The sequence below is a fragment of the Falco biarmicus genome, chromosome Z (assembly GCF_023638135.1).
Source record: "Falco biarmicus isolate bFalBia1 chromosome Z, bFalBia1.pri, whole genome shotgun sequence".
Lineage (NCBI taxonomy): Eukaryota > Metazoa > Chordata > Aves > Falconiformes > Falconidae > Falco > Falco biarmicus.
In genome coordinates this window covers 70,531,499-70,557,151 of record NC_079311.1, presented here as the reverse complement: position 1 = coordinate 70,557,151, position 25,653 = coordinate 70,531,499, and the positions used below count along the sequence as shown (strand labels likewise).

The 25,653-nt window shown below is 36.6% G+C and overlaps 1 protein-coding gene across 1 annotated transcript in view; it reads right to left on the bottom strand.

The window, feature by feature from the left end:
- The window catches only part of TTC33 (tetratricopeptide repeat domain 33), a 48,187-nt gene that overhangs the window by 9,327 nt on the left and 13,207 nt on the right, over nucleotides 1-25,653 (bottom strand). The window contains 3 exon segments of the mRNA XM_056325327.1: nucleotides 2,804-2,935; nucleotides 11,327-11,350; nucleotides 11,352-11,409. Coding sequence (XP_056181302.1) covers nucleotides 2,804-2,935; nucleotides 11,327-11,350; nucleotides 11,352-11,409 — 214 coding nt within the window.

Here is a 25,653-nt window from a genome sequence, read left to right as displayed (position 1 = left end):
GCTTGCTCATATTCAAGTATTACTGTTCAATTACCCCACACAGTAAATTCAGAAAATAAAAGCAAACAGCTTTTGGAAATGGTAAATACAAAGGGGCTAATTTATCTCACTTTGTCGCAAGTCTAACAAATCTAAATCAAAACAAGTATTTTTTCATTTGAAAAATATATTACACAGATCATAATAAAAATTAGATTTGTTTAGAAGCTGTGTTTTAGGCCTGGGAAACTTGAAATTGAAATTCAGTAAATTGTTTTTTTCCCAAGAAAAAGTGCATCATTCATTGTGAAGTAATAAAAATATTTACAACAGACCATTTGGCAGGATGTGGGTAGTGAAGACAGACACTGACGGGGAGAAATGAAACAAAGAAACAGAAGAAGCTGCCTTGAGAGGGGTAGTAATTCCCAAATCTCAAACATTACTAAGAAGCCCTGATAATTATGCTTTATTAACTTTTCTTTGTAAAAAATGTAAGGCAGTGAAAAATTAGAAAATCATGGTCATGAAAGACTAATGGAAAAGGATAATTATGACTTTGATCACCTGGTCAAGAAGCCTCCACAGGTTCAATAATTATTAAATCACTTAACCTTTTAATACTACTCCTGTCATAACCTTTTAAGGTTCCTTAAAAAATCACTTGTTCCAAAATAAAATAGTGATCACTGTCTGCATTTTAGAATAACCCTCCTAGTTCTTCTCTGTAGGTGAGAATATAGTCATCAGAAGGCAGTTCAACATGCCTTAAAGACAGGAAGGCAAAAACGCAGAAACAGCCAGCAGTAAAGAACTAGAGACACCAACAGGAGCTACCCACCCCTGGGCTCCCTGATCAAACAGAGACAGAGGAAAAAAACATTAAGAGAGCAAACTACCCGGTGACAACTCCTCCTCCCTCTCTTCACAGACAGTAAGGTCAGTCTAACATTACAGGAGCACCTACAGCAGTGTTTTGTTTCAGATGAATAATGTACCTTGATGCAAATCTCTGGTTGCTCCCACTTAAAATGTTTCAGTTTGCTTGCATCATGGAATAGTCTCAGACTACATAAACTAGATGGCTTTCTGATTAAGCTCAACAACGCACTACAAAAGAACACCTGGAGTGCTACTCTGCAGTAGAACAACATGAATGTAATGTCAACACCGGATCGCCAGCACTACTGACTCAAGATATCCACTCCTATTGGTGTGATATGACTTGCCAATGTAGATAAAGCTTACAGGATCCAGTGAGCAGACCTGGTGGTATAACTAGTATCAGAATATCAGTATCTATAATTCACGTAACTGCAGCATATTTTTATAGAATAAGCAGCATCAGTTGCCTAGGATCCTTACAGGAAATAAAACCTTGACTTCCCTGAGACTAATGGCATTTTAGAATCTGACACATAATTTACAGCGAAAATTTCTGACACTCAGGAAGGATAACATTCACAGATTGTAGATCCAGACAGGACAGACCATCTGCCTACTCTTACCTTTGATGTCACCGAAGCCAATGTAATGTCACCAGTTATGCAATGCAGATATGCATGAATTTATATTAAATATTTCATATTATGGTACTGCAACAACATAAGGTTGTTGCACACTATACATCTGCAACTAACATGTTTTGTCTTACGTCATTCTCATCATTTGGGTTTCATAGAATCACAGAATGGGTTGGGTTGGAAAGGACCTTAAATATCATATAGTTCCTACTCCCCTGCCATGTGTAGGGACACCTTCCCCTAGAACAGCTTTTGTTTTGTTTTGTTTTCTTTAAATAGTGCTCCTTACTACACTTTAAAAAGAAACTGGGTTTGCATAATCTGTTAGCCTCCTTCGAAAAAAAATCATAATTATTTTTTCAGTCTTGAAAATTTTCTGTCCAAACATTGTGACTTTGCAAAAACACTCTAGATTAATGATAAAATTACTTGAATCAAACCAGCACACAGTTACTTCTAATAGAAATAAAATAAAACCTGTATCCTTCCTCATCTGAAAGCTCACCATGAATTATTTTTCTAATGGACTTCCGTGAACATGTCTGAATTAAAAAATTCACTCACTATGTTTCCATACTAACTAGCAGAAAACTATTATATTATGTATATTATTTACAGGTGTATAGCCTACAGGCAGAGGGTCATACGATATAGGGGAAGCCTCCCTTTGCATCACATCACGTAGCCAGGACAAGACCACGGCATACAGCTGCAGCTAGATAAAAGATGTATTTCAGCTACTGCAGAGCCTCCCAGCCTTTTTGCTCTCTTATTAAGAAGCAATTTCAACCACCATTTGGGGTCAAGGAGCCAGAGGAAAGCATGAATAAGCATATATGATTTGCTGCACCTGAAACAGGGGAGTAGGAGACAGGGAAAACAAGAATTTTAGCAGGCATGTACAAAACTGAGCCTGAGTATCAGCTGGAAATGCACTTTATCTTTAAACTATGGTGAGCTGTGCTGCAGCAGTACAGTACCCAGAACGTAGTATATGCAGTTAAGTCAACCTAATTATTCTATTGCATAAAGCCACCACATTAATATAGTATATAACACAAAAGGCTTTGAGCTAGGCAGATCTTCTGCAAACCCATCAACAAAACCACACGGAAACATTTGTGAAAAACAATGAAGTAGAGGGAATACTGGAGATAAACATCAACAACCTTTTTCCGTGCCTGCTTTCAGGTTACATAAGGATATTCATATACCTTTGTATTTCTGTACTTTCATTCTCTCACGCAATTCAGAGGATGCGGTTTACAATTTTAGTATATTAATGTTGTTAGTTTTCCTACCAGTGCTATCTCTCCTAATCCAAGCTGGGCACGTCCCAAAGTCTGCCAGGCATCCCAGGAACGTGGGTTTCTCTGGACAGCCATTTCTGCTGCATGCACTGCTGGGAACATTTCATGTAAAGACATCAGGACCTATGACAGAAAAAGAAAAATAAGAGGAATAAGCACAACTGAAAACAGATTTAAGTCTTCTGGGATTACCCAGGCAACCACCATTGTTTCAATAACTAAGGGCAGGTTCATCTTACCTAGCTTTTATTAGTTTAAAAGTTAGTTATCTAATCTCAGATAGCCACCCAGATCATTTTATAGCCCATGCAGAGAAACTGGCGTGCTAGAGGATGATTCATCTGAACTATTTAAGCAACTCTATTACAAGTAGATTAATGGCTTCTGAAGTTGTCCCTCCCTCTCCCTTCCTCCCTACAAATCCTACACTGTAGAAGCGTAACAGAATACACTGAAGGACAAACACACCAAGAATTAAACACAATAAAAAAAGCAAGTATTCCTGAAAAACTCCTGAGTTGCATTTCTTCTTTTTAATAGAAGACTGGAATCTACCAAATACAATTGCAGTGTGCATGATATAACTATAGAACCAGTCCCTGTAATTCAACACAGAAACAGCCCTTAACAATGACTGTTGTATTCGGAGAGTACGCACTCTGCCATAGCAAAGCCTAACTTAAGACATGAAGTCACCTAAGTCAAAAAAAAAAAATAAAAAAGTTGCCGACTGTGGAAATCTCTTACTCAGCAGTGCAGGTTCGTGTCAGCCTGTTACCATAGTATTCTAATCCTTGCATTGAATCTCCATAACTAAGCCTATAAATCAAAACTCATGATATATAACATGCCTCAAAGCTTGCCTTATTTTTCCAAGACCACCATGAGACTGGCACATTACCTGAAGACCTGCATCACTCTGAGATCATGATTTCAGACACCCACATGCTATGGTGACAGATACCAGTGTAAGAAACAAATGACAACTGCATTCCTATGGTATGATGAGAATGTCAACCACAAGAGTAAGACTCATGTGTGGGCAACCACTTTCACCCCAGCTGACCCACAAGTATGATGAATAATATAAGAACATATTACGATTATTGCTGAAGTGCAAAAAGCATTTATTTAACCTGAAATTTGACACTCAATGTCTTTTTCAAGGTCTTGCTCTCACTTTCCACCATATACAGCTTGATTTTCTCATCTTGCTTTAGAAATCTATATTATCTGTTTTATTTACCTCTTTTTGAGTAAGTTACTCTTATTTGCTCTAACATGGCATGAACATAATGGTCTATTTTGCTGCTTCTAACAAAGATGCCCCCAGGTCTTTCATTTCAGCCCATATGCTTGAAATACTTGAGCTGATCATAAAACTATTATCTTTTCATTTAGATGTGTGACTGAAACATCAGTTTGGGAGCCAGTAGCAAACCCCACACCGAAATTCTGTCAAATGCTTGCTGCTACTCTTACCTTTGCTCAATTTTACCTCATTTTCACTGTTTCTTATTTTCTTAAAGTGTTTACACTTAAGGCAATGAACTTCAGTAACTGTTTTGAAACAGTTACTCTGGATAGAACACACCCGCACGGGCTCCTCCCAAAATAAGCATGATTTGGCTGAATTCGTTTCAAAAGGGCGAAGTGAACTCCTCCGTGTGGCACGTGTTTCTGGCTAGGAGCTCCACTGTACTTAACGCAACAAACTCTTGACCCTCTTTTAATCCTTTATGGACTACCTCAGCACAATTGACTCTAAACTGCAAGCCATCATCAGCATCAACCCAGACCTGCATATAGTTACATTACTTCCTCAGTAACTTTGTGCACTCTCTTTTGATTCAAGTTACATTTACACCCATTTCACCTGGGTTTGATAGGGCTTTTTTGACAGCAGAGATAATTATCACTCTCTGATAGTTACTTCCTGCAAAAACATCCACATTACTAGCAAAAACAGGAACAAACGAGCATTATTCTAAAAAGGTCACAAACCATTGGAGTACTCAGGCACAACATTTCTTTTCTAAACAGATCATTGTTTTTTAGAGAAACCAATTCCCTTGCATTTGGGTATTTTTCAATGACCAGACAAATAGCATGATGCTTCACAAAGGAACTACAGATCACTGAAAATTCCATTTAAATCCCTCTGCCTCAATGTTTTAGCATCTCAACTTAAAGAGTCTTCAGATGGCCAAGCATTCAGAAAAATGCACAAATATAACCATGTCATTTGACAGTATGAAGATATTAAGCATTTACTTATCAAAATTATGCTGGGGAAAACCTTCACAAAAGAGACAATCCTACCAGCAAAATAGGTCCTTGATCTGTTTTGAAACAAGCCATGGCAGAAAAAGGCTATTTTGCCAGAATCACCTAAGGTAAAGATGAGGATGTGTGTGCTTGCTTATAAACACACCTCTAAGTGCTAACAGGCTAAGAATCTATTCTTTTCCTGTTGCTCTCAAATTTATTTCTCAGATCAATTTTCACTTGCAAACAAATCAGCAGGATGGCACTCAAGTTTCACAATTAAGTAATCTCATTGCCTCTTTATTTTCCAATTATAATGACAACACTTCATGAGAAAATATTCTTAAAACTAAACAAACAATTAGGGGAAAAAATCTTACAACACAGAAAAAATCTCAAGACTCTCATGCATATATATATTAAAAATTACTAGAGGGAAATACCTTACGAAGATGTTCAGTAGGTGGATTTTCAGAATTTAATTTATTCCAACAGACTTAACGTTATTACATGCATTAAAACAAAGAAAAACCTTGTCACTAGAATGATTTAGGTTAATAAACCTAGCTTTTAAAAAAGTGTACATCAGACAGATTAAATAATTAACAGAACTCAGTGGCAAAAAAACCCCAATTAAACATAGCAACTGTCATCAGGAGAATGACCAAGTATTAAAAATCCAGGCAGCAGAATGACCCATCCTGTCCTACACACAATATTTTGGAAGTGTTATGAATCTGAGTAAGTCCTGGTTTAAAATGAGCTCACTGGCTTGCAGCTGAATCACTATATATAGATACATTCAAAGTCCAGTGAAACTCCAATTTCTTCTTCCATCCAGAAACCCATTTTGAAACAGTGATGCATAAAATTCTTCCCACCCACAAGCAGTTTACCTTTATCCATGCAGTAAAGCAACTGCCACTACACCACACAGCAATGCCTTTTGCTACATAGCCTTGCAGAGTTTACATCAATGTTTTGATGATAAACCCTTCGCACTACCACCCAGTTAAAAAAAATAAATAAAACAATTAAAAATAATCATCAATTATTAGATGATTTGTCATAACCGAAACTTGGGATTGTGAGTCTGATCATATGTTAGGACCCTCATCATTTCTTAAGCAGCAAGAGGGATGGCTGGAAGTTGGTATTATTTCTTCACTGAGTTCAACATTAAGAAAAAAACCCCACAAAACAAAAAAAAACAGCACACACTTTAGAAGGGGAATGGAATGATTTGTATATGAGTATGTGTTTGGCCTATTAAAAAAAAATACATCTGAAATTCTGGTCTGGTTCAGTGAATGCGAATTCAAGATGGAGGGTTGTACAGAAACTAGATCCTCAGACATTTTATGACAAACATCCAAAAAGCTTATTAAATGGAAATAAACCTGTTTGTTTACATTTTTATTTACTTGTTTCTATAAATATCTATACACAATTGTATTGTGTACTTTAGCAATACTGTCATAGTTCCACAGTGTGTTCAACAATGTCCTCTGAGATCTGAGGTAGAAGTATTACTAGATGAGCTACATGAACTAGGCAAATTCTCAGGAGTAGTGTAGAATAGCAAGAGTACCTGATTCCCAACAGTGTTACACAATGTAGCAAGTCCTTTGGTAACTCTCTTCACTCAGGAAAGAGTCCCACAGGGTCCAGCATACAAACGTTCAGACCCAAATTCAAAGAATGTCTCAAAAGCCTGTTCCTACATCTTTGTAATTCAAAGCAGTAACAAAACAATTCAGTCAATGTTAAAGAAACTTAGTCCACAATTAATTTCAAGAAGTCTTAGTCACTGCATTAATATAGGTAGACTTCATACACTTCTTTGAATACACTTATGATACTATTTATCTAATACTATAATCATACAAGGCTGTTGTGGGTTTTAAGTTTCGGGGGGGGGGGGGGGGGGGGGGGGGCGTTGTGCAACCAAAATACAGAAATTAGCTGCCTGCACAAACATTTACTTGCCATGGGGGAGCAGTTTAGGCTGACAATGGAATATTAAGTATATACACTGATGTTGCATGCAAAGAACAGTTTAAGTGACCCCTAACCTCTCCACACACCACATTAATCTATCTTTAAGCGGAACAGAGGGCTGAGAGCAATGGAAAAAAAATCTCAAGAACTTTTATGGGTTTCTAAAGCAGTTGAGCAATTCCATAATGCCCATATGTTTTTCTGGAAACACAATTACTGCAAGTGTCATTGACAACTGGGAAATTTAAACATGACTTTCACTCTTCAGAAACACTGGAAGACATTTGTCCCCACATCTGTTAAAATACAGATCTGACAGAACTTACCATAAATATTTACAGATTCCTACTGTGTCATTAGCATAGTTATCTGAGCTGCGTATTAAACAACAGGGTATTTAAGTTCGCTGCTGAGAAAGGAAATACTAATGAACAGGGAAGCTGCTAGATAACCCCACATAAGATTATCTTAACAAATGTGACATGGTATACAGATATTCAAGCCCATGCAAAACACTCCATCCAATGTCATTTCTCAAAAGAAATCACCTCATGAGGAGACCTTTCCTTATTGAAAGAAAAATCAGTATAGACCATAAAGAAACTCTGCATATCACAGAAAGTCATTCTTAACATGAATCACCTCCCCTAGTATGTGACTCACATACCCAGACAAGATTTTCATAGGCCCAATGCTGGTCAAACCCTTGCTGAAGTTGGTGTACAGTTCTTCGAAATTTTCTCATTTAGCTACACAATAATAGCAGCAGTATTTGTGCTGGTATCATGGACTGGAATAACATACTCAGCCCTAAGACAGTATCATTTAAATACTAACCAGAATAATTTTGGAATAAATTATGTATTTCTGTTTTGGCAAAAATAGATTTTTACAGCTCACATTAGTGCCTTTAAAAGTAGGAAGGTATTAAATTACACATTATACCAATCAGCTTCCAGTAAGAATAAGTCATACTCCAAAAGACATCTGTAATAATTACTTACATGTACTAAAGATGTTACCAATTTAAAGATTAGAGGTTTAGTTAAAATTATTCCAGCAATGATTTTGTAAATGTGTATTTTGTACATAAACTCTTACAGTGTTCTCATTCACACTGTAACAGAAGTGTTACACAACATCAGAAAGTGAAACCAAAGAGAAACAGTGCAACTGCCCAGCACTGCTCTCCTCTTCAGGAAAGGAAACAAAGGCATGGTGGAAGCAGAGGCCTGGGTTCCTTCATTCCTTCAGGTTTCATTACACTCCAGCGGCTTCACTAGACAGCCAAAGATAACTTCTCAAAAATCAGAGTCACAGAGCTAGTTTCTCAGCTCCTCCTGGTCGGCAGGACAGCCGCGTGCCTTATTCCTCCAACTCAGTTTTGACATCCAGCTGAAATACAGGGACTGGAGTGCTGAGTAGCAACCACCCCTCAGTATTAGTTATTGTAGCTGGAGCACTGACTGAAGGATGCTGTAGTGAGCATCCATTTGGGAAAGTCACATAGTTCGGATGCTGGTAAGCTAACATTAATTTCCTGTTCTCCTGTTATTTTCACTGTGAAAATATTTAATTTTAGTACAATTCCGATTAGAATACTTTTGGAGAGCTAGCTTAATTCTTGCATTCACAGAAGACCCTTATAAAGAACTGTTACAAGACAGCTATTCACTAATTTGTCCCACTGAGCATAGCTGTCCTTTTCAAGAGCATTTTTTTGACTTTAAGAAAAAAAAGAGAAAAAGAAAATCTAATTGCAAAATAGAGGCTACTTCAAAAACACCCTGTGTTAAGGAGTCAGCACCAAAGCACATGAACCACTTCTTTCCACCCTAGAAAAAAATCCTACTAGATGGTCTGTTTTATTCAAAAGATAGTAAACCCCAACATTTTAGGACTGATACCATTTTCACATAACAGAATTTATTTTCCAGTGGAGTTAAAGATTAAATGTACAAATGAACAGCTAGATAAGTTAACAACCTTTATGGAAACTTGGAAAGCTGATAATTAAAGCCAAATTGTATTATTCTGTCTCTTCCTACAGTGCACATTTAAGATTTGAAATCCTTTGCACATAGGTCTGCAGATGCCAATTGTTTACATGACAGCAGAAAGCAATGAGACCATTTTTTTTAATAAAAACCTTTCAAACACTTCTAAACACTTACAAGTACCAGGGTCAAAGCTTGCTGGAGGCTGGGAAAAGCATCGTGGGGGAAGTACTGCTACATGCTTGTACCATTTGTATGAATACCCAGCTATCCACTGTTGGAAGTTGTCAGGATACTAGGCTAGGCAGATCTTTCATTTAAGCTAGCATCAATGTAAAGGCATCCAAAGGTAATTAAATATTCAATGGAAGTTTACATGTTTAAGATGGTTTTTGCCACAGAACTCCAGAAGTATGCAGGCAAGCACCTAAATCATATAGGAGATCTGTAAATACTAACATGCTACCTAAACAACACAGAGATCTGATCCTAAGCATGCCCAAGTTAAGAGAATGTAACACAGCAGAAGAAACATTTCCACAAAGATCTGAACAACATGATGAGATTATTATTTTTTTTCCTAAAAAGACATCTGCCATTGTTTTAAAAGTTAAGAAGAAATAATTGACTATAAAACTAGCCTGGTGAGAAAGTGGGGAGAACAAATGCCCGCTTTTCAGCACTATGTGGGAACAGAGTAAGTTAATTGCACTAGAAAAATTCAGCGTCAAAGTAAAAACAATTACTGCGTCTTATCACCAACACCATTTGAATTAATGAATCACGTCAAAAATCAGCCCTTCATACATACCTCTCCATGATTTTTTCCTAACACAGTCTGTCTGGATCCCTTATACACATATGATACATTGACAAAGCAATCCAACAATACACTACTCCCAAAATAATTCAGGAAGAAAAACCTTTAAAGCCATAAAGTATTTCTCAAACCAAATGCAAAACCAAGTAAGACCTAAACCTTTCACAGCTATGTAAAATGAAAGCTCATTGAAATGAGCTTACGATTATTCAATTAATTCTTTTGCAGAATCAAACCTTCTTCACTTCATGACTGTGAGGAGATGTGATAGCATCCAGGAAAAAAAAAAAAAAAAAAAAGAAAGCAGTCACCACATCTTGGAAAGCAACCAGATTTACTTCTTGGGGTTTGTTGGGGGGTTTTGCTGGTCTGGGGTTTTGGGTTTGGCCGTGTGTTGTGGTGGGGGGTTTGGTTTGGTTTTTTGTTGTGTGCTGTTCATTTGTTGGATTTTTTGTGGGGAGGGGGTGGTGGTTTTTTTAATATAAGAATTACAGTAACACCAAAACTAAACAATATTGCAAGCTTCCTACAAATTACCTAACACATTCACTGAAGTACCATGATTTTACTTCTTTTCCTTTCTCCTGCTTTAAACAATGTGTTTTTCAGCCTAAAAATAATTTTTCCCATTCTAATCTGTCCAGCTGGTTGAAAGAAGCCATACATTTCTTGTTCTCATCCTCAATCCAAATTAAAATAATTTTTGCAGAAGAGCATTTTTTTTATACAGAAAAAAAAAAAATGTGGGTTTGCCCCCTTGCATATAGATAGAGAGACAAAAGCTTCCCAATCGAAACAAAATCAAGGATCTTGGCATTTTTGACTTTTGGCATCTAAGCCATGGAAGCACACACTGAAATTACAAACTGATCTCATAATTTAAGTGAGGCACTGATGGCTGGCAAGTCTTTTTCCTCGGAACAGCTTTAAAATAAAGGCTTAGATGAATTAACATCATATGTATACTCTGTCTAATGGTCTTTTCCAAGATTCATTTATCTATATAACACTTAATATGAAAACAGACTGCAACACGTATTTTGTATATGGCATCCCTGTTTGGTGTTGATAGTATTAAGCCAACTCTTCAGAAAGAGCAGGCAGATTTATAACGGTCAAATTTGCTAATCATCACAATAAGGCCCTCCTTGCTCCTCCCAAAACAATTTTTAAATATTTCAGTTGCTTCTTTCACATTGTAACATCCTAATTCATGTCCTAAACAAAGATGCTATTTATTGTGATTGGCTGCGTTAACAGCATTATTTCCTGTTTAAAGATACCCCATTGTGTTGGGGAAAAATTAAAAACCTGAATTGTGCTGTAGTTTATGCACAGAACAACTACACAGTGTTGCACAGTACCTGTTCACAAGCACAATGTTTTCTGTTTTATTTGCTAAACTGATAAAGAATTGTCATGCTTTACCTGTGATTTCATCTCATAAAGCGTTAGCATCCTCAGGAGTTAACTGAAGTGCTTCATCCCACTTGTGAATAGCCTCCCGGTACCTGTAGTTAAAACAATATTACAGTCTCACTATATTTAGAGATATCAGATATTTCTATTTATATCCTGACATTGTCCTAATTAAAGTGTCATGGTATCTAATTAGTATGAATGACTCTTCTAACCGCTTCCCTATTAAGACATACTCAACTGTTTCCGGGAACTGCTGTCTGTTGTTCTAACCAAGTGGATGCTAATGACTGCTGTACAACTGGCCTCAGATGAATTTAGAAGTCAACATAGGAAACTTATAGCAAAGCAATGACTTAAAAACTAGAGATCTTGAACTCAGTCCGGTTACCCTCCACTGTCAAAATCCTTAATCAGCCATAAAGAAATACAATCTGGAACCCAACATGCCTTGCTGCAGCTGTAATTTAAAATTTCTTTTCAGTCTAAAAAGGCTGACATATAGGAGTTGCCCGCCTGCATTTCTGTACTGTAAAATTCTAAAGACATCTGAGTAACTTTGGTATCTAAATATAAGAAGGAAGTTGAAAGTAAACAGCTATACTGAAATCATCCAACTCAGAGAAAACATACGGTATCTTCATAATATCTTGCCCTTCCCTAAAAAACAGAACAGAAGAGCTGACCAAAACCAGTAAGTAGGTCTTTGTCTTAACAAAAATGTAAAACTTGGACGAATGCATACTAAGGTTCTGAACCATGCTGAAGAACTGTAACAGCATAATAAGACACAGTTAGAGGGGTGCAGTCTTTTCAGACTTAAAGGTGGCCTCAGATAACATTGATGAGCCTGTGGGGTGCCACACGTTCCCCGAATCTATTTCAAAATCCACTTTTGTTATGGAACTGTTTAGGAACTCCTGTATTTATATTGATTTCACTGCAAAGGTACAAAACCAGTTACCCTGGATAGATACACACACTGCAATTTTAATACAGTATATATAAAAGTAAACTAATTTGCACATGCACTTCATATGAAAACAGTTATCTTCCCCTACTCCCATTCTTCCTTCCCTTTCCCTTCCCTGTTTTTCAGTCCTCTGGCTTGTATTATGTCTCCAAGTTTTTTAGAGCGGGCACATGAAGACTTCAGGAAGTTCTGAACTCACTGGGAATAGAAGAATAGATCTGAAAAGCAATGCAACTGAAATCAGTGTCTCACGATTCAGGTATTAGCAGCTTGTCAATGACACCAACAAGCACCATGTTTGAGTGCCCGAGCAAAGGATGTTTCAATAAATTTTCACATTTCCTTAGAATTTACCCACCAGCTGCTTATTTGTCATCTCAGTTCATTCCTCATAGGCAGATGTGCACACTAAAGGAAAAATCACCACATTTTCTACAGATGTCAGTAGAAGCCTTAAGCTATCATGTAGTCAGCAAGAAATACTTTTTGAGTAAATTATAGTTTTGTTTAAGACTTAGTGAAGACATAGCACAATAAAATCTTTATGAATAAGGTAAGTCGTCAGCTCAATTAGATGTCCCGGCCACACAGCAAGATGTAATATTGTGACTGTAGCAAAACAATTTAGAAAAAAAGACTACTAAAACAGAGCAAATGCAGTAACAACATCAGTAACCAGAAAGGAACGAACACTGGCATTCTGCAAACAGAAAGATGTAAGATAGAAGTTGCATTCCAGACATCTTCATTTTTACTTACATGGAGGGGACATCATTGCTCAGCATCAATCTGAATGGGATAAAAACTCATAGGAAGAAGATGCTACCTCGGAAGGGGAGTGCCAAATCTAAGAAAATATACCCCCCAAATCTTGTTCTGCTGCCAATTTGTCAACTCTGCCAGAAGAATAAAGATGGGCCAGGGAAAAGAGGTCATCCATTCAGAGAAAGGTCATGCTACGTGTGCTCTGTGTATGAGTAGTAAGTTGCTCAACTCTGCCTGTGAGCCTCAGAAAGCATGATCCAAGACAAGTAATGACGGAATGCTGGAATCGCTTCCCAGGACTGAGAACAGAACAGAAGAGGGATGGAGAAGGAAGATTTGTCTGCAGGTACATGCTGAACCACCTGCTCAAAAAGACTGTCAGCTGACTACCAGTTTATAGTGTGGAGATAACCACATGGTTGTGAAATATTTATATTTTCAGTGCATGTATTTCCTTAACAAGAATATTTCCTTAAAAAGAAAATCTGATAAAACACGACTGTTCTATTCTTTTAAATACTCAGGAGAAAAGATGTTTCCATTGTTGTTTCAGGAAAAACTAAGGAGACTGTTCTTTTCAAAAGAAACTGAGCCATGTTGTTTGCTCTAGTAATGCAAATTTGGAAAAAATTCCTTTCTGTAAAGACAGTCCACTGATCAAAGAATTTTCTACCTCACTCTTTTAAAGGAAAAGATTATATGCTGTATTAAATATCAAACACCTCACCGAAAAAGTTGCCTGGGGATATAAGACAGAGTTGTGAAGTCAATGTTCCCATAACTGTCTTATGAAAACCATAGACCTTGGCTGACATAAGAAGTGAGGTAACACAGAGCCAGCGTGGTAAAATAAATAGTTATTTAAAAAAGATAATTTTACTGTCTCTCAGTATCTGTTTTGGCCTGAACCATACAAGACCTTTATCACTGTAAGGAAGAACTAGTTTTCAAAAGGAAAACTTTAATATAATTAACGCAAATTTAATGAGCATTCTGTTTGCTATACCCACTTATTTCCTTAGCAAGTAAATAAACTCACATACAGTTGAGTGACTAGCAGTTAACAAGTCGGTATGCATCAGTAGAGCTGCAAAAACTGCCATGTCTTGGCTGGCAAAAGTCAAGTAATGAATTTTATCTTAATGCTGTTCCACTGAGGTCTATGTGGAACATATGCCTGATATGGAAAGACAGCACACATGCTCAGAACACATGCTATGGTTACAGCTGATGCACAGTAACACACATTTGAATCTTATGTCCCTTCAGAAAAAGGATATGAAATCTAGGACTTCAAAAATTAAAATAACTTACATCAAAAATAACATCTCAGAAGCAAGAACAAGACTCAAAAATCACAGATCCATCCACGGGTGATGCTATCGACCTTCTTCAGAAACCTCTGAAATTTACCAAAGTGGAGATTAATCCCAAGCACCAGTTGGCTGGGGGCCTACTGACTGGACAGCATCTTTGCAGATAAAAGACCTGGGAGTCCCAGGGGACAAGCAGTTAAGTATGATCCAGCAATGCATCATTGCGGCAGAGAAGGTCCACAGCACCCTGGGCTGCCTTAGCATCACCAGCACACAAACAGGTGACCTACCTCTGGTGAGACCATGTCTGGAGTGGTAGGTCCAGTTCTAGGCTGCCAAGTAAGACTGACACATGGACATATCCAGGTGAGTCCAGCAACATGCCACAAAGATGATTAGGGCTTGGAGCACCTGTCACATAAGGAGAGGCTGAGAAAGGTGGGACTATGCAGCCTGGAGAAGGGAAGGCTGAAGGGAGATCTTACCAAAGTGTAAAAATACCCAATTTGGAGGGGAGAGCAAGGAGTAAAGGAGATGCAGCCAGATTCTTCTCAGTCACGCCCAGTAACAGGACAAGAAGCAACAGGCACAAACTGAAGCACAGGGAATTCTGTTTAAACGTATCTCCATTGTAGGAGATACTCAAAACCTACCTGGATAACCTCCTGAGCAACTAGTTCTAGTTGACCGTACTTTGCAAAAGAGTTGGGAGTAGAAACTCTCCTAGGGTTCCTTAGGATTAGGTGATACTAAGACATCAGCAGTGTCAGTAATACATGATTTAAGGTATGATTGTCTCTTGGCTAAATGAAAACAAATTTTAAGCAAAATTTAATCTTACAACAAACAGACCCATTAATGTTCAGATGTCTGGGATTACTATAAAAACTTATCTAATGTAACCATAAAAAAGTCAGAATATTAATAATGGGCATATCTTGATTTTATAGAATATCAGATAAATATCTCCAGCAAAAGTAAAACCCTGATCTGTACCTACATTGCAAATAAGCATCTAAACTCCAGTAATAAAGAGCATTTTTTAAAAAAGACTGTCATATTTTAATGTATTGAATTACTATTTGTGAGTATAGATACAGTATACCTAATTTTATCTCCCCACCGTGATTTCAGTAAAATAGTACACCTCACTACAAAAAAATTATACAATTATAACCATAACTTAATTGTAATTTTCCCTTCTTTATTGCAATGCCATAAAAAATTATTAAATTATTGAGAACTGGATACATCTGGGATGGCTTCAGTGTAAAAGACTTGATGGATCTTGGCAATTCTTATTTAACAGCATATGAAGTCCCATAGCTCCCCTAAAGTACTAAAACTGCTCTCTTCAGACGTGCTACTGACCATCTGGGAGCTATACAGACTTGGCAAGTTTTACTACAGCTTGCTAAACTCTTGAAACAAACATCTCATGCTTACACTTTTTTCAACACCACTTCTGGGAAAACAGGATCTCTTGAACTCTTAAACAAAATCATTAAAACAAACACATATTTCCATTCAACATACTTAATTGGAGGCTTCTGAATAAAAAAAAAATACAAAAAAAACAAACGAACAACAACAAACACTAAACCCTGTTCAAGTCACATAGACATCAGTTTTTTGAATCATTCATAAATATATATATCTAAAAATAAAAAATGCTAAAAACCACCACTGCAGATCACACAGGATTTGGCATCCTGTAGCTTTATTCCAACAGGTTTGCCACAGTTGATGTTTCAGGAACAGATTGAGACAGGGCATGCTCAGAGTGAAACTGAAAATATCTGAAGATAACACTGAAGAGATAGGACAGTATCAAATTCAGACAGAATGAGACAGGCCTGCAGGAGGGAGGCAGAGCACAGAGTAGTACAGTGTCAGGAGAACGAATGAGGCAACCTAACTCCTGGGAATTCTTAAGAGACTTGGAGGGACACCTCTACAATCAGATGTTACAGGAGGATGAGGAAAAACAAGACAGAGCTAAGGAAGGGAAGTGGAAAACAACATTTCAAAAAAATTATGACTAATTGCCAAATACTCGTATCATGACTGGTCTGTGGCCACCAGAAACACCAGCTAGAACAATTTTAATCTACTGTAGGGTCAAATGAAAAGCAAAGCAGAAATTGATTAAAAGAACAGACTTCCCTTTTTAAGCCGGGAAATGATGCAAGGCTGGACTGTGGGAGAAAAGATTCAAAGAACAGGTCAAGGAGGAAGCTCAAAAGAACAAAGGAGAATGACAGTAACAAGGCTTATTTGTGTATAACAGCTTAGGAGTCCTCTAACCCATCTAGGTTTTTACAGCAAAATACTTCCTCAGGTGGGGTGGGGAGGGAGGCATATGGCACTTTTATAAAGCATCTAGAAAAGAACAGTGTGCAAGAACAGGAGAAAGGAAATTGTTTCCTTAAGTGCGCACAGAAGATTCTTGTCCGTAGTGCCATAAAGCACACGTAATCTCACTGGTAGCCTTCACAAGATCATTAGGTCTTTAAACACGTGAAGTGCAACAGTAAATGTTTTTTTCTAAGTCTTAGCAGCTCTACAATTTATTTTTTTTTTTTATTGCAGACAATTGTGACACTATTGATGCATCATCATTACTGCAGCTCAGAAGTGCAGCTATTTTATGGTAAATAAAGGATCATACATTTATGTCATCCAATTGTGCAGGGATAAAGTTAAAACCAACTCTTTACTTTCTACTAAAACTTCCAACAATTTTATTTTAACAGGTTGATTCAGGTATGGCCACGCTAATCACCACAGGTAAAGTAGTGCACAACAATTCTTCAGTGGCACCTGACCATATACACAACCTTGCCCCACAGTAAAGAAAAACACAAACTTGCTGTAACTGCCTTTCAAGTAGATAACCTATATTGAATTGGCCTTGGGGTAAAAACCAGCATGCACATAGCTAATGCACATAATTTCAAAGCGTAAGTATTCATCAGAGTTACTGTTCTTGTACGTGTTAGACCCCTCAATACCAGGTCATTGGCACCTGGACACTAATAGCGCATATAGTGAAAAAAACTCTAATTTTTACAGCTGAATCTTCTCCTATGCAGCAAATGCAAAGTTCTGTTGCAAATAAATCAGCTGAATATACCACAAAATTAAATAGCAAATTTATTTAAATGTATTTAAATTTAATTTTAATTAAAATTAAATAACAAATATTTCAAAGAAACTTAACTGCCACAGAATAACAGATGGGGGATTGTGTTTCATCAGATACCAAAAGCAATTACCACCTGTTATCATGTTAAACTACAACATCAAGATTTTAACATAAGTTCCACTCACCATTTTCTTAGGTTTTATTTCAGCCACACATGTAAATATGGGCAATTTTTATCATTGCATCTATCAGGTAAATACAGTTTTGAAGCTGCCTTTGTCAAAGAAAAGGTATGAAATCCAATACTGGAGAAAGATGATATTGTAACCAATACCCAGAGACGAAAGCCTCAAAATCAGGATTCTGATACTGGTCCCTGACAGACATCCTCCCCAATGTGGAAATAACATTTAATTTCCTCACATACAACATGAAAAAGTAATCTCATAAGAAATCACTCACTACTACTTCAGTTACTTTACTGAGAGCCAAGAATGGAATATACTGCAGTAAATCATTTTAATGACAAGTGACAGGGGAGCTAATGCAACTGAGTACTAGATAATGATGGGAGAAAACAGTGCCTACACTTGACAGTCTGCCATAAGATGTCTTTCACAAATACATTTTATATTGAATTTAAGCTGAGGGCCCTGCTGCCTTTGACTTATTATAAAGTGGTAAGACTTTACAGTCTGGTGAATGACTGATTCAGGGTCCACCCCACCCAGATAGCACAGTTATCTGTAAGAAGACAAGAAAATTTGCAAAACAAATGCAATACCTCTGCCTGCTAATCGATTCTCTTGCTGCTAACTGAAGGCCTCTTTCGTACACTGGTGCTATCAGCATGGGTGATTTCAGTGTTTGTTCTTCAAGCATGAAATACTTACTTCAGCTCCAACTAACACAGAATCACACAGTGATGGGCAAGCACTGGTTGAAGCAAGACCAAAGCACACATTTTATCTTTTAGAAAAACATTTCTATTCAGGAAAAACTCAAACAAGTTTCATACCACTAAACAAAACATGCCAATCATGCAAAACTCTAGAAACTGAGTGGACTAGAGTTGTTTCTGGCCTTGTTGCAGAATCTCCCCGGACCTCGCACTTCATACTTTTCCTTGAAAATATGGTTTGATATAAAACTGTATGATATTACACAGAGGAATTTACTTACCTGCAGTAAGATTACAACATGAAGACTGTCAGAAGTTCAAATAAATACACTATTAATCACAAAGACTTCCTTATCTTTGCAACTGATCCCACAAAAATGCTCAAAAGGGTCAAAAGGTTAATTTTTATTATTTGTCATAGATTGAGAACTTTTCAGGGTAATTTTTAAGTGAAAACGGTTAATAGCACTAGTTCTCTTTACATGCTGTTAACTTAGACAACCAGGATATTATTCAGCAGAGGAACAGAAATGGAAGAATTTATTATGCTTCCTTCAATTAAGTGGTGGTTTTGCTGGTTTCATTTTGTCATGAAAACCAGAAGACTCTACTGTCTCTGAATGCATACCTGATTAACTTTAGAAATATTAACACATAGACTACAGTGAGAAATACATAGATTTTAACCATTCAGAAGTTAAAAACTACAGTATGGATAAATGTTTGACTGTAAGGAGTCGTCAAAAGAAATAAGCTATTTCTACCTGTATCCTATTAACACAAAACTGTCAAGAAATTACAAAACAGAACATAAAGAGGTGTGTAAAATGAGAGATCTTAATTCATCAGTGTGCAATATTCGAGAACTTCTTCACAGACAGGCAAACCTTTTACCTGTATTTCTCCAATATCTATAGTTGCAACTTACACAACATACCTCTTTGTCTTAAACACATAACAGAACAATAATTTTTCTATTTAAAAAGGCAGTGCTAACAACAGAGTTGTTGATATGGAGGAGATAATGGTTATATTCACATATGCTTTAAGTGATATTAGAGAGCTTAAGAACAGAAATTGTCAAGACCTTCCCCACCACTAAGGAATATTCTCACACAAGAGAACATTTAGTATGTCATACAACTACTAAGTTCATTTAAGAGCACTAAAAAGAACAAATATGAATGCTTTCATGTTCAACATTAGTGTCAGGTAAGACAACTGGTAAAAAAGAAAAGGAACCCTCTAGGAACTGCTTTGCAACCATCTATAAACACATAGAGTACTCTGCTAAATCCCAGACTTGTAATTTAACATAATTAAAATTGGGTATTAATTGTCATTTTACAGATGAGAACTCTGTAGGAAGCCAAAATAAACAGTGACAAACAGAAGCAGGCCTGAGGTTTACACACAGAAATTCAAATCAAAAAAGAAATAAAAGTTTTATTACTCCTGAGCCTGACGTTTCATTATTAAGCAGTAAGAAGAGACCTTCATAATCTTACAGGCTTCAAAAGAGTAGTAATTGTATAGTTTCAGTAAAAGCAATTCACTATTTTAATATCCTAAACAGAATCTGCATATTAATATAAATAAAGTATCAGATATCGCAATAGGAATATTTTAAGTATTCACAGAGAAGTAAAGTATTTTATGCTGAAATGAAGTTTTAAATACAACACTTTAATTCCTAAAAATAATTTCAACAGTAGTTTCTCAGAAAACAGCATCAAGAAAAACATAGAAGAAAAACGGTTATGCCGCATTTGAACCAAACTTCAGGTCATATTCTGGCCTTGAGGGTTATTTGTTCAGATAGCCTTTAGAAACACAGTAGTAAAGCTAGAATGCTAGGTACCATCTATTTTCTTCTTAGTAGAGTATACATTTAATCCTTTTAACCTTTTAAGTATTTAACCACAGATGGCTGAAGCTCTGTCTCTCTTACCGGGGATCCTACTGGTTCTCAGAAATCAGCCATAGAAACTAGGGCAAGAAGTCAAAAGCTGTCAACAGCACCAAAAAAAAAAAGCATGGAAAAAAGTTTCTGTGATTTAGATACCAGTAGTCCTCTATCTTTCTCAAAATTACTTACTGCCAAAAAATGATGCTCAAGAGTAGGGTATTAACAGGGCAAAACATTTTTGGGAGATGACACAAAAAGCAACAGTCTGTTCACATTCTGAGTCGTTCGTTTGATCTAGTTGACATACTCTTGCTGTCTGTATTAAATAATCTAATTCCCCTTCATTTTCTTTCCCTCTATTACTTCTGGCCTCTTTTCAATGTCTGCTGATGTCAGCATCACAGAGTAATAATGACAAATTACAAATACAAACAAAGAGAGATAAAGACAGAGGAAACATGTCATTCTCTATGGCATTTTGAGACTTAAAGGGCAATTTCATTTATTTTTCATTAAATACATTAAGTAGGCAGATACCCTATAAACCTCCCCACATAGCAGAAATGATTAGGAAGTATTGATGTAAAACAACTATAAGGCACTAGAGCAAGGTACTAGTCAGCAAAAAACATCAAGTCTCCTGAAATAAGTGACGTAGAGATGTGTAACAAACACTATGATCTAATTACAAGGATGTAATATAGACATGTACAGATTGTGTAGACACTGGCTGTCACCATCCAGAACTAAAGGAATGTATCATGCACTTCCAAATCCCAAGATGACTAGTACGCAAATCATAGACATAAAAGTGGCACAAAGAGTGGGAACTCTTACTATCAGCACTGCAGAGCCAAGGAGTCATAAGCTTCAGTGTCACTAGGCAAAAATACTCTATAAACGGGCAGACAAGGCAAGTTTGTGCTCCAGTTTCCATGACAGAGCTAGTTAGTCACTTATAATGCTGTTGTTTCTACTGATAAGCAGCCCTAAAAGAAACAGTAAATTCAGATCCATCATCTGTGCTGACAGTGTCACTTTGCATACACGTAACAGTACCTATTGAAAGAGAGTAACACCAAAACTGTTTGAACTATACCCTTCAACTTTTCCCGTAGCACAGCATGAGATGCAAAATAAAATATTTAAGATTCAACAGACGATTAATATTTCAGATGGTTTTATCTACATTAATTTCTGGATAGGAATACTTGAGGCATTTAGTCTGCAGTATCCTATCCTTCTGAATCCCAGTTTCTAAAATTAATTCTTCCTTTTATTTTATGACTCAAATCCTACACTCTACCTAGCAGGGAACGTCCACAAAGAATATTTTGAGTTCTGGAAGGACACCCTATCCATTATACTACCCATACATTTACAACACACTTTCAGAGAAGTAAACAGGACAACAGAAACTAGTTTGTTGCAATAATGCACACAGCTGTAATCTAGAAGATTCCTTCCTCCAGAGACGAAGGGGAAAAAAAAAAAAAAAAAAGGAAGTAATCAAAGCTTGATAGCTTCAGTGTTGCATCTGGGAAAAGGATCCATTCTTGCTACCATCCACAAACGAACACCACCAATGAATTTTCTTTAGACTGAGAAAAATATTCATGTTGGGTTTTTTCCCAGTTTTGCTCAATATTTAAAACTTCACTCTCTCCATCATATCTGATAATAAATTAAGACGATCAAAACTAAGTAAAACTTGGGCACCCTCACAATCAGGTAAAATATATTCAAAACCTATAAATTACCCAGAAAAAAAAGCCAGGTTAAAGATTTCTCTCATACTTATCTAATTTACATAAAACTTCCTTGGGTTTTATGACAGCAATCTACTGTGTAAAATAATTAGCACATTTAAATATTTATTATTCTAATTTTCATATTCATTTCTTTCATTCTGTATGTCAACAAGACTTGTAAATTTTTTTGCAGTATTGCCTGGAATTTCTTTCTCATTTTGAATTCCACAAAAAAAATCAACTACTTAAAAAATAACTTCTGAAACCTCGTTCATTCAATTCCACCCACAAGACAGAAGTACTGGATTTCTGCCACATTTTTGAAAGGCAATACAAAATGTCTTAATATCAAGTTGTAGAGCCATTCTAAGAGAATCCTCAAAAGTCATTCTTCACTCTCCTCACCTCAGTCTACTCTCTTGCCCCTGCTCTGCACCAGTATAAAAGCATTTGCTTCTTAAACCAAGTCAACAGTCTAATCCAGGTTATGACCTGTCCAAACATTAGTTTGTTTTAAAACACCATGGAGCTCCCTAGTGTAATTCTCCATCTGGCTGCATGAACACAAAGGAAAGCTTTATTTAGGCAGAAATGACACTGCTATATTATAATGGTTTCACATGATGGTTAAACTCAAGCATGTGTTTGGATGTTGGAACAGTTCACAATCTTTACTAAGTAAGACAAATGCGTTAGTCATGAAACTGAATTCATTGCTTCAAAAATGGCATCTTTAGCAAGTACTTCTTATGACCCTCACACCAAGAGCGCTACAGATTTTTCAGTTTGGCAGAGAAAAAGATGGTATAAGCAAGGGCTGACTAAAACAAATTTTGTTTTCTATATTGGAACATTTTTATTTCAATCTCAACATGTGATCCCACCCCCCAGACTGCTTTGTAGAAACCTCTTCTTTATTAAGCCCCTATTTAAATCCTTTTTGAAGTCTCAATAAATATTAATCAAATTCAGATCAAAAATGCTCTTTGAAGATTGAAAGTTGAAATACTTCACTGGAATACAGTTCTATTTTAGAACGTGCAATACTTCAAGTAATATGACTAGGAACATAAGTTATGTGTGAGAAATACCAGGAAAGGTTAACCTTCTGACAAATAGAAAAGTTTCAATGACAAACTATATTAAATACAACTAAAACCACCTACATCAACAGCCAAATTACTGCGGGTGAATTTACCATCACCACAAGAGCCAATTGTCAGGAAAGCTTGTATTAAACAAGCCTACAGCTTCCTACAGAAAAGTCTAGGCTGCAGAACTCCTTTCAGTACATTTATGTTATTTAACAGGTGTCTTCCATTTTATACAGCAAAATAGGATTGTGGAGCTAGCTGAATACAAACCATCACGCGTCACCAACATCTCTTATCCAAAGGGCCTAGTTAAAAAAAATAAAACCTAAAAAAAATGAACTGTATTTTGTCTTAACTGTCATTTCTCAGTTTTTGCAGAAGACAAAATGCTTAAGCCATGGTCTACTACATTAGATTTCTATTACCAGCTGACAGGCCAAAGAAAACACAAGCAATGTTTTTTAAGGTTTCCTACTTAGTTGCTAGAGCCAGTAAAGCTTCAGACTAGCAGGAAAACATAGAATCACTTAGGTTGGAAAAGACCAAGTCTATCACCAAGTCAAGTTCAACCATTAACCTGTCCAATGGCAGCCTGTAAAAGCAACCAGTTTAAAGTGACTTAAAAATAGCAAAACTTCTTCATGGAAACAAAATTCCCATGATTGCTTTTCAGAGAGTAAGAAAGAGGGGAGGAATGCACTATATGGTATGAGTGTACCAAGCACCATCCAGAGGTATAAAGGCATGGTTCTTTGTCTACAACCTTTGACTTACGGCATTTAAACACTGTATTAGAAAACCGAGCATATTATAAATGCTGTGATTCTTCTCTTGAGATTGGGATGTATGTACTGGTCACCTACGTGACTGTAGTAAGAAAAATGTACAATGTTTAGCACCTATTTCCTATGTGTCACATGGTTTACCAAAGATACTTGGCAATATACGTTAACAACTGTGTCATGTTATGACTCTCTCTGCACCCAGCCCTCATTAAAAAAAAGTGTACTTCATTTATAAAAAAAGTGTACTCCTAAAATTAGAGAAAATAACCACTCTGCATATAACACATTAGCACAGCCCCTTATGAACTGAGAGTAATTTGTTCAAGGTCCAGCAATGGAGAGAATTAAGACTCATTCTGAAGGAGATTAACATTTTAAAAGTGTAAAAACTAAAACATATGCAAGTGAAAATACATTCACAGACATCCATTTCAAATTATAAGTGCAATATAGTAACAGTAACACACAGGCAATAACTAGACAGTAATAGCACATAAATGAAGGAACCTGTCTCCATTCCCCTTGCTGTCTTGCCACTTACTCCAATATACATTTTCCTGCCTATTCTGGCAAAAACATTTGTAAACCATATCAGAGCCAGCAACCCAAAAGAGGCTACTTTCCAGCTAGGCTTCCTCAGCAGTCCAGTGACAAACTGGCACTCTGAGTTGGCTCCCTGCAGGGTAAAACATGGGACCATTGCAAAGGGGTGGAAATGAGAGGGCAGGAGAGCTGGGTCACACTGACCCTGACTGAAATCAGCTCAACCAGTGATGGAACTGCAATCTTTTGACCAGCTATTTGATTTGCCAACAACCAAAGCTAGGTAGCATGTATAGCAGCCCTTTCTTTCAATTAACTCAGCCCTGATATAACTAAAAATTATCTATAAAATTACTAAATAGCTAATTCATATGTAAATAAATGAACAGGACAAAAAGAAGTAAAGTCCATCCATCAGAAATTAATTTTTTTATTAATTTAACGACCACACATTAGTGTACAGGATCCTTACAAGTAATTTTTCTTGAGGTAGTACATTATGTTCTGAAGTCAACTCAAACAATTAGCAGTCCTATAACATCAAGTAAAACAAAAAAAAAGAGAATGTACAACTCTTTATTTTCCCCACCTGCTATTTGAACTAGTCCTTCCAAAGACCTAACTGAACAAGATGTTGTTCTTAAAGGGTTTTTATTCTCAGCCTTTACTGTCAAGCATCCTTCTCAGTTTAAGGATACTTTCATGATATGCCATAAGATTTGGAGGACACCATTCAGGGAACTATAAAACATTTTGACATACATACAGAAACCAAGATATTTGTAACAAAACACATTGTTGTATCTTAATTCTTTACAAAACTCCTGAAGCAAAATCTGACAGGCAATTACGATCCCTTAAAATCAGCACATTTAAATTTTGAAAGATACAGGCATCAACATGTTCAATGAGGCTAATGCAAGGGATACTGAATTACTGTTTCAAAATTAAATTCCCTGAACCATAAAGATACTTGAAACAAAGGGAATGGAGGCAAATATTGGGTTCGTCTGCAACAATAGCTAGGCTTTGTTTAAAAGCAAATGGACAAAGGTATTAAATCAGGAAACTGCAGGCTTTGTTCCCTGCAGCTTTCTCTATAAAGAGAAATATTATTATGAAAAAATAATTTCTAAATACAAAGGTTTTAT